At 43.4% G+C, this 20,902-nt stretch overlaps 2 protein-coding genes across 5 annotated transcripts in view; one reads left to right on the top strand and one right to left on the bottom strand.

Moving 5' to 3' along the window:
- MTUS2 (microtubule associated scaffold protein 2) overlaps positions 1-12,696 on the top strand; it is a 667,437-nt gene extending 654,741 nt beyond the window's left edge. For 2 of the 3 annotated variants that reach the window (XM_020997212.1, XM_020997218.2), the window contains 2 exons: positions 4,216-4,313; positions 6,161-12,696. In XM_020997212.1, the coding sequence (XP_020852871.1) occupies positions 4,216-4,313; positions 6,161-6,371 (309 nt within the window). In that variant the 3' untranslated portion in view covers positions 6,372-12,696. The remainder of the gene's footprint in view (positions 1-4,215; positions 4,314-6,160) is intronic. The other variant, XM_020997217.2, reaches the window with a different exon arrangement.
- A 2,090-nt stretch (positions 12,697-14,786) lies between these two features.
- The window catches only part of SLC7A1 (solute carrier family 7 member 1), a 68,816-nt gene continuing 62,700 nt past the window's right edge, over positions 14,787-20,902 (bottom strand). For both annotated transcript variants that reach the window (XM_020997171.2, XM_020997170.2), the window contains one exon: positions 14,787-20,435. In XM_020997171.2, coding sequence (XP_020852830.1) covers positions 20,332-20,435 — 104 coding nt within the window. In that variant the 3' untranslated portion in view covers positions 14,787-20,331. The remainder of the gene's footprint in view (positions 20,436-20,902) is intronic.

The raw sequence follows: 20,902 nt of genomic DNA, 5'->3' as shown, positions 1-20,902 counted from the left end.
CATCACTTTCAGTTCTGGCCACCGCCAGATAAGAAGGACATTGATAAGCTACAGTGTCCAGAGGAGGGCATCCAGAATGCCGAAGGGCCTTGAGTCTGCCAGAGGAGGAGTAGTTGAAGAAACTGGGGGTTTTTTAGCCTTGAAAAGAGAAGACTAAGGGGAGAGGGGAGTGTGGGCTGACAACTGTCTTTGGGTACTTCAAGGACCCTCAAGGGGAAGATGGATTAGATTTGTTCTGTCTGTACCCAAGGGCAGAACCAGGAGTTACTGGGTGAAATTTACAAAGAAACAAATGTGGGCCTAATGTCAGAAGAAGGGAAGGGGATAAATGTTTTCTTTTACAAATATTCTCTTATTTGATCTTCACAACAACCCTGTGCAGTAGGTACTATTATCCCCATTTTATAGTTGAGGAAACTGGGGCAAACAAAGGTCACATGACCTGTCCAGGGTCACACAGCTAATAAGAGTCAGGGACTGGCTTTGAACTCAGGTCTTCCTGGCTTCAGGCCTGGTGCTACACCACCAGCTGCCTCCTAGGAAAAAACTTTCTAACAATGAGAGTTATCCAAAGGTGGGCTGCTCTGGGAGGTCTGCATCCATCTCCCACCCTTGAAGTTCTTAGACCTTCAAGACATAGTGTTAGAAATTTAAGGGAGGCAGCAGCGAGGTGGAGCGGTGAATAGAATACTGGTCCCGGAGTCAGGAGGACCTGAATTCAAATCCAGCCTCAGATACCTACTAGCTATGGGACACTGGGCAAGTCACTCAACCCCAATTGCCTCCAAAAATTAAAAAAAAAAGGAGAAAAGAGAACTTTGATTAGCTCCTCCTTCTTGGGAAAGGTATTGTCCATGATAAGCATCTACCAGTGATGTCACCATTTCCATACAGGTGGCTATAACTATCACATATCAGTCACTAGTCAACTCTCTAGTGAGCTGGGTTACCACTCATTACTAACCATTGGTACGCCATTTTAAGGATTCTAGTGACACAGGAAATCTGCGCAGTCAGCTCACAGACCCTGTGAGGTCACTTGTTTTCATTACCTTTTTCAAGTCATCTAGCAGGCTGCTTATAAATAAAGACTCCAATCCAGGTTGAGTTAGGGACGTTCTTGACAGTGACTTCGTGGTCACTTTAGCTGCAGATAATTTTTCTCCACCAATGCAATAAATTATTTCCTTCAGGACCATTGAGAAAATCTCAGTAATAGCCTCTTTCTATAACTCTTCTAACCTGGGACAGAGGGAGGATTGCCATAGCATATTCAAGGTGAAATAGTCCCCTATGCAGTTCATCCTAGAAGATCCTAACCTAGCAGAAGCTAGACAAGCATTCCATTAATATAGTGGGATTTCCTTTCATCTCTGGGTAGGGCTAGACGAGGGGGTAGCTAGGTGACCCAGTGGATAGAGTGCTGGGCTTGGAATCAGAAACTTACTAGCTGTGTGACCCTGGGCAAGTCATTATACCTTGTTTGCCTCAGTTTCCTCATCTGTAAAATGAGCTGGAAAAGGAAATGGCAAACCACTCCCAGTATCTCTGCCAAGAAAACCCAGGAAAGAGTCGTGAAGAGTGGGATACGACTAAACCGATTGGACAACAGTAAAGAGCTAGATGACCAGTAAGGTCCTTTCCAACTTTGATTTTTTTCCTTCAGTGATTTTTGTGAAGCCATGGATCTTAGAGGGCATCTCTGTCCATGGAGAAAATTGTAGTGGCTTCAGTTAAAAACTCCAGTACTTTCCTTAAGTACCAGCTGGGACAGAAGTCACCTGCTTCCATCACACAAGAACCTTTTCCAGTCCTTCCCTAAACTCCCCCTTTCTTTAAATCCTACTTTTTCTACTTCAGTGTAGTTTCCCCCATGTCACCCTGCCTCACAAGTAGACCACAGCTTCGTTGTTGCAGGAGCAAATCTTGCCCAATTCCAAAGCCTACAAAGCCTATCTTCCTGCTAGGACTTCCAGCTTTTTTTATGGGCCCCTTTCACAGGATCCCTGCTAGACCTAAAGCCAGGAACGGATAAGGAAGTTGCAAACATGGAAGCAGGCAGGCCAAGCCACACGTAAATAGTCACAGGGGGTTTCTTAACTACAAGTTTGAGCCATAGCAGCAAAGGCTAACTCATTTCTGTGGAGGAGGAGAGATGTGATTGATGAGGCAGCAAAGACAGGCCAGAGACTCACAGTCTCCTCCCCAGTGGAAGGCACTTCCAGTTGATGAAGATGTATGCTTACAGTTGTTGTTGGTTTTTTTACTGCTATAACAGCCCGTTCTGTGCAAATGACCCTCTCACTCTTAAGTCTTGCAGCAGCCTATATGCTTCCCTGGGAGGGACGGGACGGGATATGTACTGACAAATATCTCTAGCTTCCCTTGTCCATCCTGCAGGGGTTCTTAACTAATTATCCCAGGGGCCTCTCCTAGCAAAAAGGGATCCTGCAACCTTAGGCAGGGTCACCTATTAACCAGCTAAGTAATGCCTAGAGTCAAGAAGACCTGAGTTCAAATCTAGCCTCGTCCACTTAACTGCAGTCTGCCTCAGTTTCCTCAACTGTAAAATGGGGACAAAAAGAGCACCTACCTTGCAAGGTTGTTGTGAAGATCAAATGGGACAATATTTATAAAAATGCTTAGCACAGTACCTGGTACAAAGTAGGTGCTTAAGAAATGTTCAATCTCTATTGAGTAGTGGGGACCAATGCCAAGCCCTGTGACTCTGATTCTTAAGCCATGTTATATAAAAGGGACATTTTAAAATATATGAACAATATTAATAATGACTTTTCAACCCTTTGAGAAAGTTATTTTAGACATGGGAATGACAATAACTTGGATTCATAGACATTACTTGCCTATTTGTGTATACATTACCACTTCTGAATATGTGATACTCATAGTTGGCCCAATTTTTTGTTTGTGTGACATAGTATTTTGAAGATAGACTTGGTTTATAAAGTACTTTATATCCATTATTTTATCTTCACAATAACTCTGTGAAGTAGGTAATACCATTATTAGCCCCACTTCACAGGTGAGAAAACTGAGCTTCAGAAGACTCTGGAGACTTGCCCATGATCACATGACTAGTAACTCTGGTCTCTTCACAAAACCACACTGGTCCAAGACTTCAAGTCATCTTGGTTATTGATTCAATCTCATAGAATTATAGCATCACAGATTTAGACCTAAAAGGGACCCTAATCCCTAGTTCAACTCCCTCACTTATAAATGTGGAGACAGAGATCCAGAGAGTTTACATGACTTACCAAAGGTCACACAGGTAGTGAGAAACAAAGTTCAGATCTGAACCCAGACCCTCTGACTGCAAATTCAGTGCTTTCTTTCCATGGTACCACACTGCCTGTATTCATTACCATCTTAGAATATAACTAGTTGAAAATTATAGAATATTCAACCTTAAAAGGAATTAGTCAGCTTTATCTTATAGTTGGGAAACTGGGACCCAGTGAGGTTATGACTTGCCCAGGGTCACACGGTGTCAAAATTGGGGCAAGAACCCAAGTCTTTGGTCTTCAGATATTCTTTCCATTAGAGCACAAACCCTACAGGTCGATAGGTCTCACACCCACTAAAATGCACTGTCAGTGAGTAGTATGGGTTAATGAATGAATTAGGTATATTCATTAATGAATGAATTAGGTATAATTCAATGCCAATGAGATGGTGCTGTTTTCAGAAAATTTTCTGAAGTGGCTTTGGCATCTTGGTATCAATGGTACCTGTTGGCCAAAGAGCAGAATTCTATCTACATTGTCATAAATTATATCCTCTTCAGTTAGCCCAGAATGGTGAATTGTCCAGGGTTGTGGCAGTGCTCACCTGACATTGGGAAAACAATCCATGTGTATACCTCTAAAGGGAGGAGGAGCTGTAAACCCCGGGGGAGGTGGTGCTCAAGCCTGGCCTTTGGAAATGCAGGGCATTTCCCCTGCTGAGCCCTCGTGAGGCCCAGACCAGAACACTGAAAATACGAACTGAGCTCTGCTGTCCCAAATGATCCTGCCACACTCTGACCATGGCCCCACCCCGGCTGTCACAGGCAAACAGGGAGCTTACCTGAACTAGGATAGAGCCACCAGGCCTGACTGCCTCAGGGTTCTGACCTAAAGTTCTGGGTACTAAGTGGTCCTGGACCTGTGCTGTGTCCTTGCAGTGAACTCACCAACTTTTCATTCTTTACAGGCTGAAAAGAATATTATCCTAGAAGAAAAAATCCAAGTGCTCCAACAGCAAAATGAAGACCTCAAAGCAAGAATTGACCAGAACACTGTTGTCACGAGGTGTGTAAGTTTGAGAATCTCTCATCTCCTGCCCATTAAAGTTTGGAGCAGGTCAGGTTTCTATCTTTGTTTCTCCAGCTCAGAGCACAGTGCCTGGCATGCAGTAGGTGTTTAATAAATGCTGGCTGTCCACCAACTTGCTTCTTCACCTCTTTCAGTTAGCTTTAGGGATCTGCTGCTATTTCCCCCTCAATCCTCCCTGACCAGGCTGGGAGAAGTCCTCCATGAGGAGGCCAACTCTTAGCCTGGTTCTTGCCTTTTCCCATCTGAACATTTTCCATCCTGAAAGTAAGGAGCAGTGCTGGGATTGGAACCCAGGGCCTCTGCATTCTAAATCCTTCAATCTCCATTGTGCCAGGTTGGTTTCCCAAATCTCAAGTTGGACACAGAGCACTTTGAGAATGAAGAGGAGGGATGGAGCATGCCCTGCTGAGAGGAACAGGGCGAATTTGCAGTTCTCCATGCAGGCCAGAGTTAATACTGTTTCAAGATTACTAGGATGGGGCTTTTGACTCAAGGCAATGGAAACAGTCCTGGAGCACCGTTCCTTAGGAGAGGTCTAGGGGTGGAATGTAAGAGGGAGTGCACAGGAATGTTGTTGTACAACCCTTCGAGCTCCTCCCCTATTCAAATTAGAGTGCTTGCTACCTCCTTTCTGGAATGGCCTCCACCCTCTTCCCACCTACTCGGTGTTCTTGCCTTGGCCTGGATAGAGACAGCAGAGACCCAGTTCATGCTGCTCAGCCCTTTGCGTGCTGACAGGCCAGCTGGGAGAGTCTGGGCCTGTGTCTAGGCTCCCACCCCAACCTGGAACCCTACTCTGCCAACTCCATCATGGACTTCCCCCCCACACCAGAGTTTCCTCCCCAATCCTAAGTAAATCTGGCAAAGGAGCCTGAGTTGGGAATCTGTTGGAGAACTGCAGGGTCCCACTTGTCATTTGAGCCTGACAGACACCCAGGGCAAGTCTGGTGGTGGCTTTTGTGTTTTCTTTCTGTACCTGGAGAAACACGGCTTAGGCCCTCTTGGGTGCAGTGTCACTTTCTAGTTGGAGAAACGTTTCCTTCTATTTTGAGGAAGAAGGCTCTGGTGGTCCTCTTCTCTACTCAGGCGTCAGCCCACACAGGCTCACCTGTGGTCACTTGGGTGCTTCCAGCAACACTCTCTATAAAATAAGCATGCTGGCTGAAGACCCACAAAAAGCTGCTTGAGCTCTGGGGAAGCCAGTTTCTAAATCAGAGGGGCCACTGGAAGCTGCTATTATTATTGTCCCTAATTAGATGAGGGATTAGCACCTCTGCTGACATGGGGAGCAACAGCATCAATGTGAGGGGTGATTCTAGACTTCATCAAACGACTTTGTCAGTGGGTCTAGGAAGAGGCTGGAGAGGAGGACACAAAAGCTAATATTTCAAGAAGAGTGTTAGAGAATTTGTGGCTGTGGCTTGTCCGTGCTTCACCTCTTCTCCCCCCTTCCACTAGCACGGAGGATCTCAAGTTGATCTTTGATGGACGATATTTTGTTGTTGTTCAATTGTATACAACTTTTTGTGACCCCACTTGGAGTTTTCTTGGCAGAGATACCACAGTATTTTGCTTTTCCTTCTCCAGCTCATTTTATAGATGAAGAAACTGAGGCAAACAGGCTTAAGTGACTTGTCCAGGGTCACACAGCTAGAAAGTGTCTGAGGCCAGATTTGAACTCAAGATGAGTCTTCCTGACTCCAGGCCCAGCACTCTATCCACTGCACCACCTAGCTGCCCCTGTAAATGTTAGTGTTACTGCTTATTATTATTATTGTTTGTATTCTTATTTTTTTTAATGTATTATTGTTTATCTTATCCAGACAGTTATCAGAGGAAAATGCTAACCTTCAGGAGTATGTGGAAAAAGAAACAAAGGAGAAGAAGCGGTTAAGTAGAACCAACGAGGAGCTGCTTTGGAAACTCCAAACTGGGGACCCCACCAGTCCAATTAAACTCTCCCCCACGTCCCCCATTTACCGCTCTTCCTCGGGGCCTCCGTCGCCAGCCAAGATGAGCACGGCTCCGAGATGACAGCGTCAGTCTTCATATGCCCCCCAGCTTCTCGGATCCCCTGAGAGTTTTCATCCTAAGAGAGTATTAACATGAGTAGGTGATACCTGAGGTCTGCTATTGTCTGCATGCTTGGTAGTGGCATTCCCGTGTCCTAGAAGGCGTGCTCTTCTCATTCCAGTCTAAGAAGTTTTTGGTCTTGGCCCTCCAATGTCCTTGAAAAGTGTAATCCTTGTAGTCTGGCGTGTAAACTTTTTTTTTTATTATTATTACTATAGTTAGAGCCAAAAGACAGAAAGCTCTGATGACTGATTGTCCTTCTAAGGTGAACTTTCACTGCAATATTTCAGGTTAGTTACAAACAGTTCGATTTGGAATAGACCCTCGTGTTATGTACCACACCAACACGTGTGTATCTCTAGACATGTATACAGATATCCTTGCAGCTGTTCTGAATTGCATTTTTTATAACGCTAAGTGCTGATGTATTTTAATGATAGTCAGCAGTTTTCTAACTTGTGCCTAAGAATTATAACTAAATTAGATGCATTTCTGTCTAGCCTCCCAGGAATATTTCTACCCAAAATAGAAAAAGGAAAAAAAAAAAAGAAGAAGAAGAAGAAGCGCCTTCAGCCAACCACCAAGTGGTAACCCTATTTAACATGAACACCAGCGATTTGTGATATGGTAACTGCCTTCACAACAATCAGCTTCTTATTCCACTTGTTATTATGAGATCACTATTATTCCATTTGCAGATTTTAATTATTAGTATCCTTGCTGTGAGTTGATGAGGAACAGCAGCAAGAAACCCTGAGGGGTTGCAGCGGTTTCTCAGATGTTTTTCATGACAGTGACTCATATGTATTCTCCTAAACACAAGTCTTTGCTTTGTTCCTAAATGACATTTCAGAAGCAATCAGCAAGCTAGCGTGCATTCAGAGAGTGGTCCTTCCAGAGTGAAGATGAGAAAGACCACAGCAGGGACCAAGACATTTTTGGTTCCCGTCTCAAAAAGCTTCTCCTAGAATCGACATTTCCCTTAGAGCAAAGTGTTCAGGCTGGCCCCAGCCTTTTGGTTTGAGTTGCTCCAGCTTCCCACAATCCTCTGGAGAGATGCTTGAAAATGGATAGACTACATAGTGCTACGTTAGGCCCCCCACACTAGAGGCCACTATCCTAACCACCCCACATTTGGACTGCTGGTGGGGAAGGTGATGTCAGCAACTTCCTGAGAACTGGCCAGCCCAGATGCATCACGCCCTGAGCTTTGCTAGATCATCACGTGGAGACCCACAGATACGGCTTCATCTTATTCCGTGATGAGCCCGCAAAGCAGCGGATGATGGTCATTCCCCACCTTGGCCTGGCCAGTTCTCCCAGAAGGAACCACAAAGTCAACAACCAGAGTTGACCGCTTGTTCTCTATTGTTTGCCCAAGTGGGCCAGATTAGGCCACCTGCCTACCCCAGTGCTAATATCTGGGACGATAGAATAGAATGTGAAAGGTGTTCTGTGGTACTGTGGCAGTGTAGGAGCGTGGCTTACAAAAGGAAAAAAAAGAATAGTTTTAAAAGATGTGATGATGGTAGTGGTGGTAATGGTGATGCCATTATTTTGTGTTTGTGGCAAGGGCCCTATGTGTTCCCGACCCCACCCTGGAGTCTTCTCCCTGTGCCAAGCTCTGAGCAGGCTTGAGGCAAGAACACCAGCAGACAGGGTCGGAGAAAAAGGAAGCTGAGAAAAGGCGCAGGGAGAATTGTCAGGGTGCCCCACAGACCGTGCACATGTAGTCAGGCATAGACATGCTGCTCACAGACATGTCTGGTACGGGTAGATGTATGAGGCGACTTGGACCCTGGCACGGCTAGTTTCCAGCAGATCTCCAAGCGTCTCTTGCCCACTCCAGGACATGAAAATTAGGTTAAAGCTTAAGAAACATTTATTTTTCTTTTAGTGGCTTTGCATGATGCTGTGATATTGAGTACGTTGGGCGTTCTGTTAGAATAGATCATGCCATATTGACTAAGAGTTTTGAAACACATGACTAGATGTAATTTACTTAGCAAGTACAACTTACAGGTATGCGCACATCCCCAAGCATAGTTCCTTATTACAGCAATTTCCACTTTGCACTTGCTAAATGCAGCTTCCCCGGCAATACATATTTCAGTGTTATGTTAGGTTACATGATGATGCAATGTGTTAGAACGTTACAGTAAAGAGTGATAGCCATGTTAGAACAAAATCCCTTACTGGACTGACTAGAGCTTTGGACTGACCTGACCTTGGCCAGCTGAGTGAGCCAGATGTGGCCCTGGCTTTGTCCCCCATCAGTCATGGTGCTTCACCTTTCCCCTCACCCGTGTTGAAAGACATGTAAGCAACAGCTGCTCCCCCTACTAGCTCCCAGAGAACTCAGGCCCCCCTGGAAATGAAAGACTCTCTTCTCACTCCCTTCCTCTCATCTCTCCAGAACTCTGTTCGTTGTCCTGTGCAAGGCAGCCCAGCTCACAATCTACCTGTTAGCTCTGAAATACTCCACAGAACATCCTTCTCACTCCCCTCCACCAACCAGGTCCATTTCTGATTACCTCGGACCCCTTCACCAGACTGAGACTGGGCTCCAACTGATCATTGAGGCTGTGTAGGAAAGGTTGGTCCCAAGAAGTGTCTGTGTGGGTTTGTGTGGGTGTACAGACACACACACATACACACGCGCACACACACACAAACACACATACACACACGTGCAGAGGTAGTGATTACCACAGGGCCTTTGTGGGATTTGTTGGCATCCTGTGGTTAGATTTTACAAGATCATCCCTGTCTTTCCTAAAAGTAGTCCATGGCACTTAAAGTGAATTGAAACTGTCCTGTGGGGATCTTATAATACGCCTTGAGATAATTAGAGACCCTTCCCCTGACTTAGTGTTATAAAACTAATGTTGAGAAATAGTATTTTAGAAACAAGGAAGGAGCTATTTTTGCATGGGAACTCTTGCTGTGTCTACCAACTTATTCCCCTAATTAGCCCCTAAAATCTCCTTGGGTCTGCAGGGTAAGATTTCTTGGTCTTCATTCCCATCCAGGCTCTGTAGGCAACTCAAGATACTCTGGAGAGCAGAGTGCTGCTCAGGAAGGTTAGTGATGGGCTGTGTCCTGGTCAATCAGAGTGAGAGAAATTGTGCATCAATAGAAAAGGAGCAATGGGAGATTCATGACAAATTTCTGCTGTCATATGTTTTTTAACACCATTTGTTTTCAAATCAAACCTCATTGGAAGCACCCTCTTTAGCACATGCCCCTGGATTCATTCAGAGTAGATTCTGCCCTTGGAGAAGAAAGGTTTCCAGTCTACATGCCAAGCAGGGAGCTAGCTTATTGACAGCTGCTCCCCTTTCAAAGTAACAACAGCCCCTGGTAACTGGTCACCAAGACCCTAGGCCCGACAAGGGCCTAGTGAGAGCTAGAGGACTCTCTACACTCTGCAACTACAGTTTTAAGAGTGAAATATCAGTTCTTCCCTCCAGGTAAATAAGCTTAAACACATGCAAGTGGGAATCTTCATTCCTCCTGAGATTCACTGTCGGGAACATCATTAGTGAACCCAGAAGGCTCATCTATATTTCTACTTGCCTCCTAAGGTAGGGCTCCCTCCATGGCAACCAGATCCTTCGGTTTGGCCATCCCAAAAATTGTATGGAGTGTAGGAAAACCACACCTAAATCTTCTAGTTATTTTTGAAGGATTCCTTTTTTGTTTTTGCAGGAGCGTGAGTTTATAGAGGGTAATTTTTATATTACCTTCAGGGAAAATCTATTTTCTTAAGGCAGGTTTGATAATAGAGCAAAACAGGTGACCCTTCAGGACTTATTAAGTGAACCCATTGGTCAGTAGCTTTCTTCTAGATTCCTGAAAGCTTATCTGACCCTCTTATCTGCTCAGATAAAAAGAATGTACTTTTAGCAAGCATTATAAAGCGGAATCAGGACTACATTTGTTTGTATGGATTATCCTCAGTGGTAAATTTTGCTTTCAATTTGATTGACGTCTCCTTAATTACTCTAGAAATACCCCCAGACGCTTTATTGATCAGCAGCTGTGCTAATTTTTTTCTTTTTGGAGTCTTCTTGAACATAGACTCTTGGGAACTCCCTTACTCATTCATCTCTCCAATAAGAGCTAAAAAAGGTCATGTCTACTTAAGTTGGCACGGTGCATTTGTTCAAAAAAGGAGATGGTCAGCCTCCGGATGGAGAGCGTTACATAGGAATCAAGAACAATTTAGGCTGAGACAACTGAACAGCTTCCCAGCTGCTTCTTCATCACATCTCTAATGTTGTTCCGTTATTTTAATTGAAGGCAGTTCTCAAAACATGTCAAGACAACACGCATACCCAAACATTCCCAAGACAAATTTAAATGCTTTGGGAATCATCCCTGCCTCAGACTGTCCACACCTCTCTTGTCTTCCATAACAAAAAGTAGACTCTACTGCCCAAAGGAGTATGAGAAATGTGGAGCTGACCCCATGAAAGTTTTTAAATACAACCTGAAACCCAACCATAGACTTTTCCTGATCTGAAGCTTTTTCTTCCCTCTTCATGACACATTAGATCTGAAAGGTCAAGTGGTTAACAGCACCAGGGGATGGACCTTGGCGGTAGAAGACAATTTACCCCATGCATCATGAAGCCTGACTTTTACTTTACCCACTACGCCAGGGTTTGCTCTCCTGCAGGACTGGACTCAGGAATTCCCAGGACTCTGCAGTTTTGAAGGCTCCTGATATTTATTTGTGAAGCCCCAGCCTGCCACAATCTTTTTTTTTTTCCTGATTTGTAAAATGCATTCCATTCCATTAGCCTTGGACAGCCACACTAACAGAAAACAAAGTCCGTTATGCATATGCTTAACACTTTTCATTTTATTTAAATGTATCTTGGCTACCAGCCTAGATGGACTGTCTAACTTCTCATTGCTCAGCTCTCCCATGTCCTCAATACTTTTAGGAACAGAAAATACAAACACCTATGGGAACCTATGGAAAGATATTTCTTCCTTCCCCCTTTATAAAAATAGCTCAACCACTCCACTCCTTGCAAAGCCCTGAGTCTGTTAGGTGTAGACAAGTGCCAATAATGAGGTGTATGAAATGACTCACTCTAAATGTCCACGTGGCACCCTAAAGCTTCCTTTGCCTGTGACTGTGGTCTTTTGAATAGAGGTTTAGCCTGGCCAGGCCTTACTATTCCATTCAGAAATTAATAGGCAACATTGATCACACACACTGTGCTCACGGAATGCTGCAAAACGTCATCGGGCCCAGAGCCTGCAAGCCTGAAAATGGCCTGGGTCATGAAGGGACCCATCAGAGCTCATGCCGTCACCATAAATGTCAAACCTTTGGGGGCAACAAAGCTCAAGGTAGCTTTGAATCTGACAGGTACAGCTGAAAGACTGAACACTCCAGATATGGCTGGCTTCTCAAATATTCATTGTGTCCACCACCAATGGTTGGGTTTTTATTGTTGTTTAATTATAAATTCCACAAGCCCACCATAAGGCATTCAGGCTGCCTGGAAAAGGAAGGGTCACAGCCCACCTAGTCCACTGGATGGCACTGTTGTCCATAGGATTGTAACCATATGCTTGTTTTCTGGCCTCCATCCAAAAGCAGTCTTTGGGGTCAGATTCCCAAAACTCCAGATCCCTGATCCATCCCTTCCACCCCACTCCCCAACAACTGTCTTCCTCAGAAAGAATCCAATGTAGACCTGACTGACTCCTTGAATAGTTAAGGAACCAATGGAATATATCCTTGAGTTCAGGGGCATAGGGTGGAGATTCTTTCTCCTTTTTAACTTTCTAATTAAATTCCTCATTGGGCTTCAGGATGCTGCAGACAAGTGAACTCCCCTTCCCCTTCCCCCCTCACACCTGTCCCCCACCCCTTTTTGTTTTGATAGTTGAGTTTTAGGTAAAAAAAAAATAGTTCCTGCCTTTCACACCAAGCTCACCGATGATTGAAAATGTCATAGGTGTGTAGAAATGATCCGTTTCACTTTGGGGAGGGAGGGGGTGGGTGGGGGAATGAAAACGAAAATCAGGTATTTGATGTCTCTGCACTGAATGCATTTGTGTCCTGTGGACACATTGCACATCCTTATGTAAAGGGTTGGTTTTTTTTTTTCCACACCATCTGAGTTAGTCTGATTAATATGTGGTTGACAAATTACACGAAGAGTTTGTGTTGAGTCCTGATGTACAGATAAGTGTAATATATTCCTGATAATAAACACATGCTCCAATGCCAATGGGACGGAAGCATGTAAACAGCTGAGTTGCTGCTCTCTGCTTTCTTCAGTCTCTTGAGAGTACGCACAGCATGTGTGTGTGTGTGTGTCTGTCTGTCTACAGCACTGCTGGATGACTTAGAAAACACAATGACAATTTCCTGCTGCCAGGCAGCAGACCTTTGGGAGTAATTAGCTTAAATCACTACAACTTCCATCTCATAAATTAAATTATAGCCTAACTGACTGAATTTGCCTCTTGTACTAAATATTACTCCCTTCTCAAGGGAGGGGGGAATAACAGGATTCCAATTCACCCCAAACCCCAACCACACACATACCACGCTGATAAACGTAAAGGCAGGGGCATAGAAAGGAAATATTACAAAGCAAGGAAAAATCTCTCTTAATAGCTTGGAAGGACTGCAATTGACATATATTTAGTATTCTGCATTTCATGTCAAAATCACATCAGAACCTTGTGAAATATCTAGCACTCAGTATTAATCCAATCTGGAAAAAAAAAAAGGACACACAGAGGTTCAGAGATGGAGCATTTAGTAAGTAGTTTCTATACTCCAGGGACTGTAATAAGCATTGGGGATATAAATGTATGCAGTCAAGACAATCCCTGCCTTCAAGGAACTTACCTTCTAACGGGAGAGAGAAATGCTTGGGGGGAGGAGGGAGAAGGTGGGAAATGATCTTGCAAGTACAGTAAAAGTGTGGATGCCCGAGTCCCCAGCAAAAGAAAGCCCAATCTCATCTGTTACTAGGACACTAAGGACATAGTGGAAAAGGATGAGGATGATGGCCAAAGAACAGAAGGCGTGGTGTGGAGACCTTGGGGGAGTGCCACAGTGGCCTGGGACCCAGGAAGAGATGGCAAAAAACTCACCTATCAGAAGTAGCACAGCCAGCCTATAGTCACCCAGTAAGTAACAGAATGGGGACTTGAAATCTCAGGATCTCCTGATTTCAAATGTTCAGTCTCACCTTCATTGAGATCAGCATCCACAGCTTTGCAAAAGTGAGTAATTATGAAAGATATTTTTTTTGCAGAGGAAAAGCACTGTGAGAGTAACAACAAGGGTAACCCAGAGTCAGGTATGCAGGCCCAAATCACGCCATCCACAATACTTCAGGCATCCAACTAACTGAGAATGCTGGAATGCCTGCTGATCTACAGCCAGCTTGCCAAGACTTAAGGGCAGGAAAGGATCAGGAGAAACAGGATTTGAACCCAAGTCAACCCAGCTCCAAATTCACTCTTTCCATTGAATGAGTGACTTATGCTTCTTATCTTTGTCTTTGTTGTGTACTTAGGTGAAAATATCTGATTAAACAAGAGACAGTGTGTTTGAGATCAAAGCAGTAGAGGAAAGACAACACAAGTAGTGTGAGTTGAAGCCCCAGGGGAAAAGCTGAAATCGGGTTCATTCTGCTTTGGGCTCAAACACAGGCCAATTTTACACCATGAACTACAGAGGGAGACCTCCGGAAATCCCCTCGATCAAACTACCTTTTCCAGAGTCAGGCACTCTGGGCATTTTTATTGTTTCCAAAGATGGGTAATTGAGCAATTAGCATTAACAGTGTCTGGCTGAGAACCCAACCTTGGGCAGCTACAGCTGGAAAGGCCAAACAAACCTCCCTCCAAGGGACTGGAAAACCTAAGTGGAGCATGCTTCAGTGAATGATTCAGAAACACCAGGGAATTTGGGGGGTGGGGTGGGGTCTTCCAAAATAATTAAAACTGCTAGCATTTAGTGCTTTAGAATTCTGCAAATTTAGCATTGGTATTTATTTAGAGTTTTATAAGTTGTTTTATTTTATTCTCACAGTGACCCTGGGAGGCAGGTGCTGTTATTATGATGCTCATTTTTTACAGAAGAAGAAACTAAGGCAGAAAGGTTAGGTTACTTGACCAGGGCCATATTAGTAAGCTAGTAAGTTTCTGAGACCAAATCTGACCTCAGGTCTTCCTGACTCTAGGTCCAAGGCTCTGTCCACTGGGCAAACTAGTCACCTCTATGTATAATAGACAGAGAACTCCCTGATAATGTCCAGCTTGGGCCAAGCTTTATAAATGCTATTAAGTTTCTTAAGATCACATTGACTAGAAAGAAGACACAAGTGAAATGACAGCCATCATTTATTAGCATTGGAAAGCCACATTTAATGTTGTGCCACAAGAATTGGATTTTACAAGTAAGGGAGGATAACAGGTAAGAAGAGGATTAATTCTATGTAAAGTGTTGTCACTGTGAAAGGTCTGCACCTCCCCCCCCCCAAGAGGGGCTGGTTTTCACGTTTAAAAAAAGTGATGGCTACACTTAGAAAGTTTAAAAAAAACAAAAGTAGACAAACTAAAGAGCAGCTGAAACCAACTTGATTTACATTTAGTATTAGACTTAAAATCTCATCACAATTATAAGAAGTTGTTAGAAAAATAGGACATTGAACAAGCAAAAAAAATATATACATTATATATAATTAAAATTCGACAACTCTTTCATAGATCCTCTCAGTAAAAGGAAACTTTACCGAAGGGACCTCATATGTTTACTATAGGTTTGATAATAAACCAATCCTCACTGTCATCATCCTTTGTGCTCCTTAAAGTCTTCAAGCTAAAAGGCACAACTTAGGCAGGAAACTTTTTAACTTTAAATCCAGATTGTTAATTTCTCATCTGGAAAAAAACAAGTCTCAACTTAACACTCTCTCTGTTGGACCGAGTCCGAATGCTTCTTATGTTTGCTCTGCTTCCTGGTGGCTAAGCCAGGTGCTAATACCCTGAGGAAATTTTGGTCTGGACTCTTTAACAGGCAAGGTCTTTTATCATGTTGGTTTCTCAGACTGGCTGGTTTTGAAACTACCAGTTCCACAGAAAGCAAATCAAAGATGGAGGATTCAGGCTCCTGGGAAACATGGGAGGTAGCATCTTTTAGATGTCCAAAGGCATAGCAGGAAAACTTTGATGATAAGTGCTTCCTAGCTTTTCTTGCCTGATGTGATTGCCACTCACAGATAAGTAATCAACCATCTCTCTCTTGAAGATCCTTGAATTATAGTGACAACTCAGTTGACCTTTTTTGCCTTAAAAGTCCAATAGGCATTATGTTTGCAGTGATGAGATACAGAGGTGGTTTCTTGCACCATTGGATCAATAAAGCATTTCAAGGAAAAATTAAAAACAAATCCAGCAACAACTCAGGTAAAATGCACAATTCCTGCTCCCCATCAAGTGCCTTCTACCTAAATGCCCCTTTTCCCGCAGCAAATGAACAATTTTATTTATAATATATATTTAATATTCCACTTTAAGTAGCAATTTTCTACATCACTTACATACATCAGTAATATACACAACCTATACACAAGTCATTTTATCTTCATAGGTGCTTAGGGAGACTGAAGGGCACATTGGTCCTGTTGCCCATAAATACTAACTACAACTCCTCCCACTTGCCCTAAAAAAAGAAAGACAAAAGTCTTTCACAGCGCCTCACACCCTTGGCTCCACAATATCTATCAGTAGATAGTTCTTTGGTGACAAGAGGTGGGCAGTTTTTTATAGATTGTGAATAATGATGCTTCAATGCAAAAAAAAAAAAGTGTTCAAGTGAGGAAGACTTACTCTCCCATGGGGCAAGTTAACAGATCATCTTCCAGAGCGAATCTATTGCACACATCTAGCAATACCTATAACCCTAATCCAGGGTGTGGAACCTGTGGCCTCAGGGTCACATGTGGCCCTCTAGGTCCTCAAGTGTGGCCCTTTGAATCCAAACTTCACAGAACAAATCCCCTTAATAAAAGGATTTGTCCTGTAAAACTTGGAATCAAAAGGCCTCACTCAAGGACCTAGAAGGGCCTAATTAGGGCCTAATCTGTCATTTTGGCAACAAATCCCAAGACGGTACGGCCCTCTTTGTCAGGATGAGTCTACTTGTGCCCAACAATAAAACCAATTCTTTTATTCTTTGCTTTGCTTCAAAGCATCATCAAATAGTAAGAATGCTAAGATCATTCATGAAAGTTCAAGACAACTGTCATTTTTTAAATACCAACTGTGCAGCAGGCACTGTACTAGCCACTGGGGATACAAAGAAAGAATGAAACATTCCCTGTCTTCAAACATAAGCTCCATGACATACCCCACAGGACTGTAAAATGTAGTCAGCCTAGGCTGTTTTTCTGTCACTGAAGGGGAGGGGAATATAGTTGTTTTTTTTTAAATTAATGATTTCAGGTCTTCAGTGAAGCAAAACATGCATAGGGGTGGGCTGGGGTGGGGATCAGGGAAGGAAGGAAGCAGCTTTTACTAGTCTAAATGGGTCTTTCCAAAGTATGCAGTAGGGACTGAAGCACAATTATTGGCTACATACACAGATGAAAGCACATATATTGTTCCCCTGAGGGTCTCTCCACTACAGCAAGTCTAAATTAGGGAGGAAAAGAATGACTAAGCAAAATTCCCGTGGAAAGAGATTCAAGGTATTTTAAATTATTGTTTTCATGGTCTTTTCACCAAAGGAAAATATTGGGGGGATGAGAAAGTGCGTGACAATAGGAGGCCCAATCCTGGCCAGCCCAAGCTAACACTTCTCAGTTCCTCATTCCTTTGCCCAGTGAAAAAAAGCTCAAGCTGCTAGCTACACAATATATTTCCTAGCAAATGTACAGTGACAATGCAGTCTATATACATGGTAAGTCTTCTGAATGGAGAAGGGAAATTGGTGGAATTAAGGTCCCTTCTTTTTCTCTGAGCCCCTGCATATTTCTGACTAAGGCTTTAAGGCACAGGTAAGGGAAGAAAACAGTAATCCTCAAAGAACTTGTTCTCCAAAAAAAATTTGGGGAGAAATAAAATATACTGTCTCACTTTTTGAAATGTGGGGACATGGGTATTTATGAGAGAGAAGTGGATTGTTGACTCTAAATACAGTCAAAAAGGGCTGGACCTGCAGTAAAATTTCTGCCAAAAAGAGAAATGGAGGTAAAATTTTCCATCCTAAACCTTTTGTTCTTACTGCATCCATTTTCTCTATACATTATAAGAAAAGGAAACCTTTGACCAGTTCCAAAGAGACAGCAGATACTAAATATCCAACAAAAAAGTTAATATTTCTCACAATTATTTTATAGCTACATGAATTTAATTTTTTTCCTTTGAAAATCTAGGATTTGCCAAGAATATTCCCAAATTTTATCTTAATATAAACAGTGTAATGGGAAGGGGAGGGGGATTCCCCATTTATTTCACTTGTCTGTGGAAATTTAGGGTGGATCCATTATCCAGGCACGCCAACCACCCTAGGGGTTTGTTGGCTTCCATATTTCTATGCATCAATGACTCATAAATGGGGGCCAACTCTCCATAATCCAAGGCCCCTTGAGCATCTTTCTGGCCATCTAGCCTTATTAAATGGCTCCTAAAGGGAAATGGGGGAAGGGAAGGAAAAAAATGGTGAATTAAGTATGACCTCAAAGCCAGGAAGAGAGGATTCGAGTTAACTTAACACTTACTAGCTGGACTGATCCTAGGCAAGTCACTTCTCCTGGCACTCTGGGCAAATCACTAAGTTGCAGAGGAGGTACTGACTTGCATTGGTGGAGGCGGTGTCCTCATCTGGGACTTACCTATATTGATGAAATTATAGGTCTCATTCTTATCTTTAAAAAGGAGAGATTTGATCAGATGGAGAAGTTTGAAACTAAGGGTAAAAAAGATTTTTTTTTTTACTACTTTCCATGTTGCCTGGCTATAGCATTAACCCATTAACACAAAATTATTGAGGTTTGTGGGGTTTGGGTTTTTTTTTTGCCTCTTTGAGGCATCCAAGTCATTTCAAAGGTGATGAAGCGCTGCTTGAGCTGCCTCCACCTGACATAGAGGAAGGGAGTGATCCACTCCAAATCGTGCAGAAGAAGCACTAGACAAGAACCACTGTCGTAGGTGGGTATACTCCCTCCTTAAATGTGAATCAGGCCTAAGTTCCCACTCTAAGTAAGAATACTAGTTCTGCAATGGCCAGTTTGACTCTTAGAACCAACACTCTTGCAACCTAAGAGATTGGTACATGTAAGAAGAAACAAACTGAATCCACACACCCAGGCAATTTAGCTCTTCTATTAACCCATGTCACTTGGGTATAAATAAGACTTCCCCTGCCCCCCAACTCCAACAATGCAGAATGGTATGTTAACTTTCAACTCTTGGGCTATCTCCCAAACTGAGTCTGTCCATGATGACGTTCATCTTTATGGACAGACCCAACTTGGTGGTGGTACCACAGCAGTTAATAACTCATTACAGACCCAAGGACCAAGTAAATAGAAATGTGGTTGCCGAAGTGAATTGCCAATCTAGTGTGAGCATGGCCATGCTCACTGATGTCTCCTTGGGTTTACCTCTGATACTGTAAATGGAAGGTGTCAGATTTCTTTAAGCCAAGGTCTGTCTTAATACACTTAAAAATCAGTAGAGCCAACTGGGACTTACAACAAAATATTTAAAAGAAATTCAGGTGAATAGCCATGTATCACCACCACCCCAAAATGGCGAGCTGTGTTAATTTGAAGTTGGCACTCAGATTCAATCTGATGTCCCAATCACCTAGAGACGTCCATCAAAGAGCTCAGCAGAAGTCGGGAACATGAGTCAGGGTCAGTGAAGAGAGTCAAGAAAGGCTCCCTACACCCTCCCACTTCAGGCAGACATCATCAAAAGTCACCCAAGAGCATTCATACAGGAAGGTTCAATGCCAATCTCAGTCAATGAGAAGCAGGTCCAATGATAATCTTCACTTTGGTAATTTCACTTTGACATATCCCAAGCAGAACTCAGAGCCAGTTACATATGTGTACCTCAACCATTCAGGATACCACCATTGTCCTCACAGTGGGAACTCACATAGTCCTCACAGTCCTCTGCCACGGTAACAGAAACATGAAGGGGTATGGAAAAGAGGAATAATGGTAAAAAAGGACTGGATATGAGGTGGTTCAGATCTTTCTGGAAGAAACAGGGAGGAGGAAAAAGGGAAGCTGGTCATGAAAAACATGTCCAAGTTTTTCTCTCCCACGTCCTAAATTAATGGCTATAGTTTGGCTGGCAGGATTGACCTATTTTTGAAGGGGAGGACCCTTCTTGGATGCAGTACACAGCTTATGGCCCAACACTCTCAATTACAAAATGGGGCACTAAACTTATGGAGATGAGGCATTTTCAAATTGAGATATAGAATCCTAGGAGGGAGGAGCTAACTCATGAGGGGAAGCCAAAGAAAGGACCTCAAATTTGCCAATGGCGGTGGTCGCCCTAACCATGGAGCAGGGGAGGAGAGGCTTTCTTCTGACTTGAAGAAAGGGGAAGGGAGAGAAGAAAACAAAGCCAGCATTCAACTAACTGGTCCAGGCCATAACTTTGTCTAGGGGGACTGGAGAGCCACTAGATTCCTTGGAGTTTTGTCTCTAAGGTAAATGAGCTTTTAGGGGTGGCCACAACTCAAGTAATTGCACCTTGTGGTTAGTATTGGAGGGAGGGCATGAGGGGAGAGAGGGGGAAGGGTGGCACACTTATGCGTTTTTTTCTTGTTTCTGAGTCATGGAGACAAAAGCTGTTTTTCTCTGAAGGGGGTAGCTGTCACTGCCACAGTCCAGGGCTCCGTGGATCATTTGCAGTGGTCCGAACTGTTGTCTGGGGTTCTCGCTGTACCAGCTGCCAGGGATGCCTCTTCACTGTGCCACAGACCATAACCAAAGTAAATTAGGAAACCTGTTGGGCAGTGAGGAGGAAGAGGAAAGGGGAAAGAAAACTCAGCATTAACACACTGGAACCTGGAAGCTGTGTGTCCCTGGTTCAAGCTCCTTAGCCTCACCCAAAATGCACAGCCAGGTGCTACCCCTGTTTAAAACCAGACAGTGAGTGATCATGGTAACAGGGTCGTTCACTAAAGGCACTTCTATGCAGCACTGAATTCAGGGTTATGCAGATGGTAAGGCCAACCAGGACTGGCTTACTATATTTGGAAAAATAAATGTTATTTCATTTTTAATCTTTGGTACGAGGGAAGGCTAAGTGTATAGAAGGGCAGAGGGATATATTTAGAAAGGAATGTGATATGAAAACAAAAGGCACCAATAACACTAGAAAAGGAAAAATCAGTGTTCAACTAGGGACATACACTGACATACACAATGAAGGACTTCTTTGGTTCAAATCAGATTCAATGTATTTGCAGA

Source organism: Phascolarctos cinereus, unplaced genomic scaffold (genome assembly GCF_003287225.1).
Source record: "Phascolarctos cinereus isolate Bilbo 61053 unplaced genomic scaffold, phaCin_HiC Scaffold_726;HRSCAF=1367, whole genome shotgun sequence".
Taxonomy (NCBI): domain Eukaryota; kingdom Metazoa; phylum Chordata; class Mammalia; order Diprotodontia; family Phascolarctidae; genus Phascolarctos; species Phascolarctos cinereus.
Note: the sequence above shows the minus strand (reverse complement) of the source record. Positions and strands in the feature narration are given on the sequence as shown.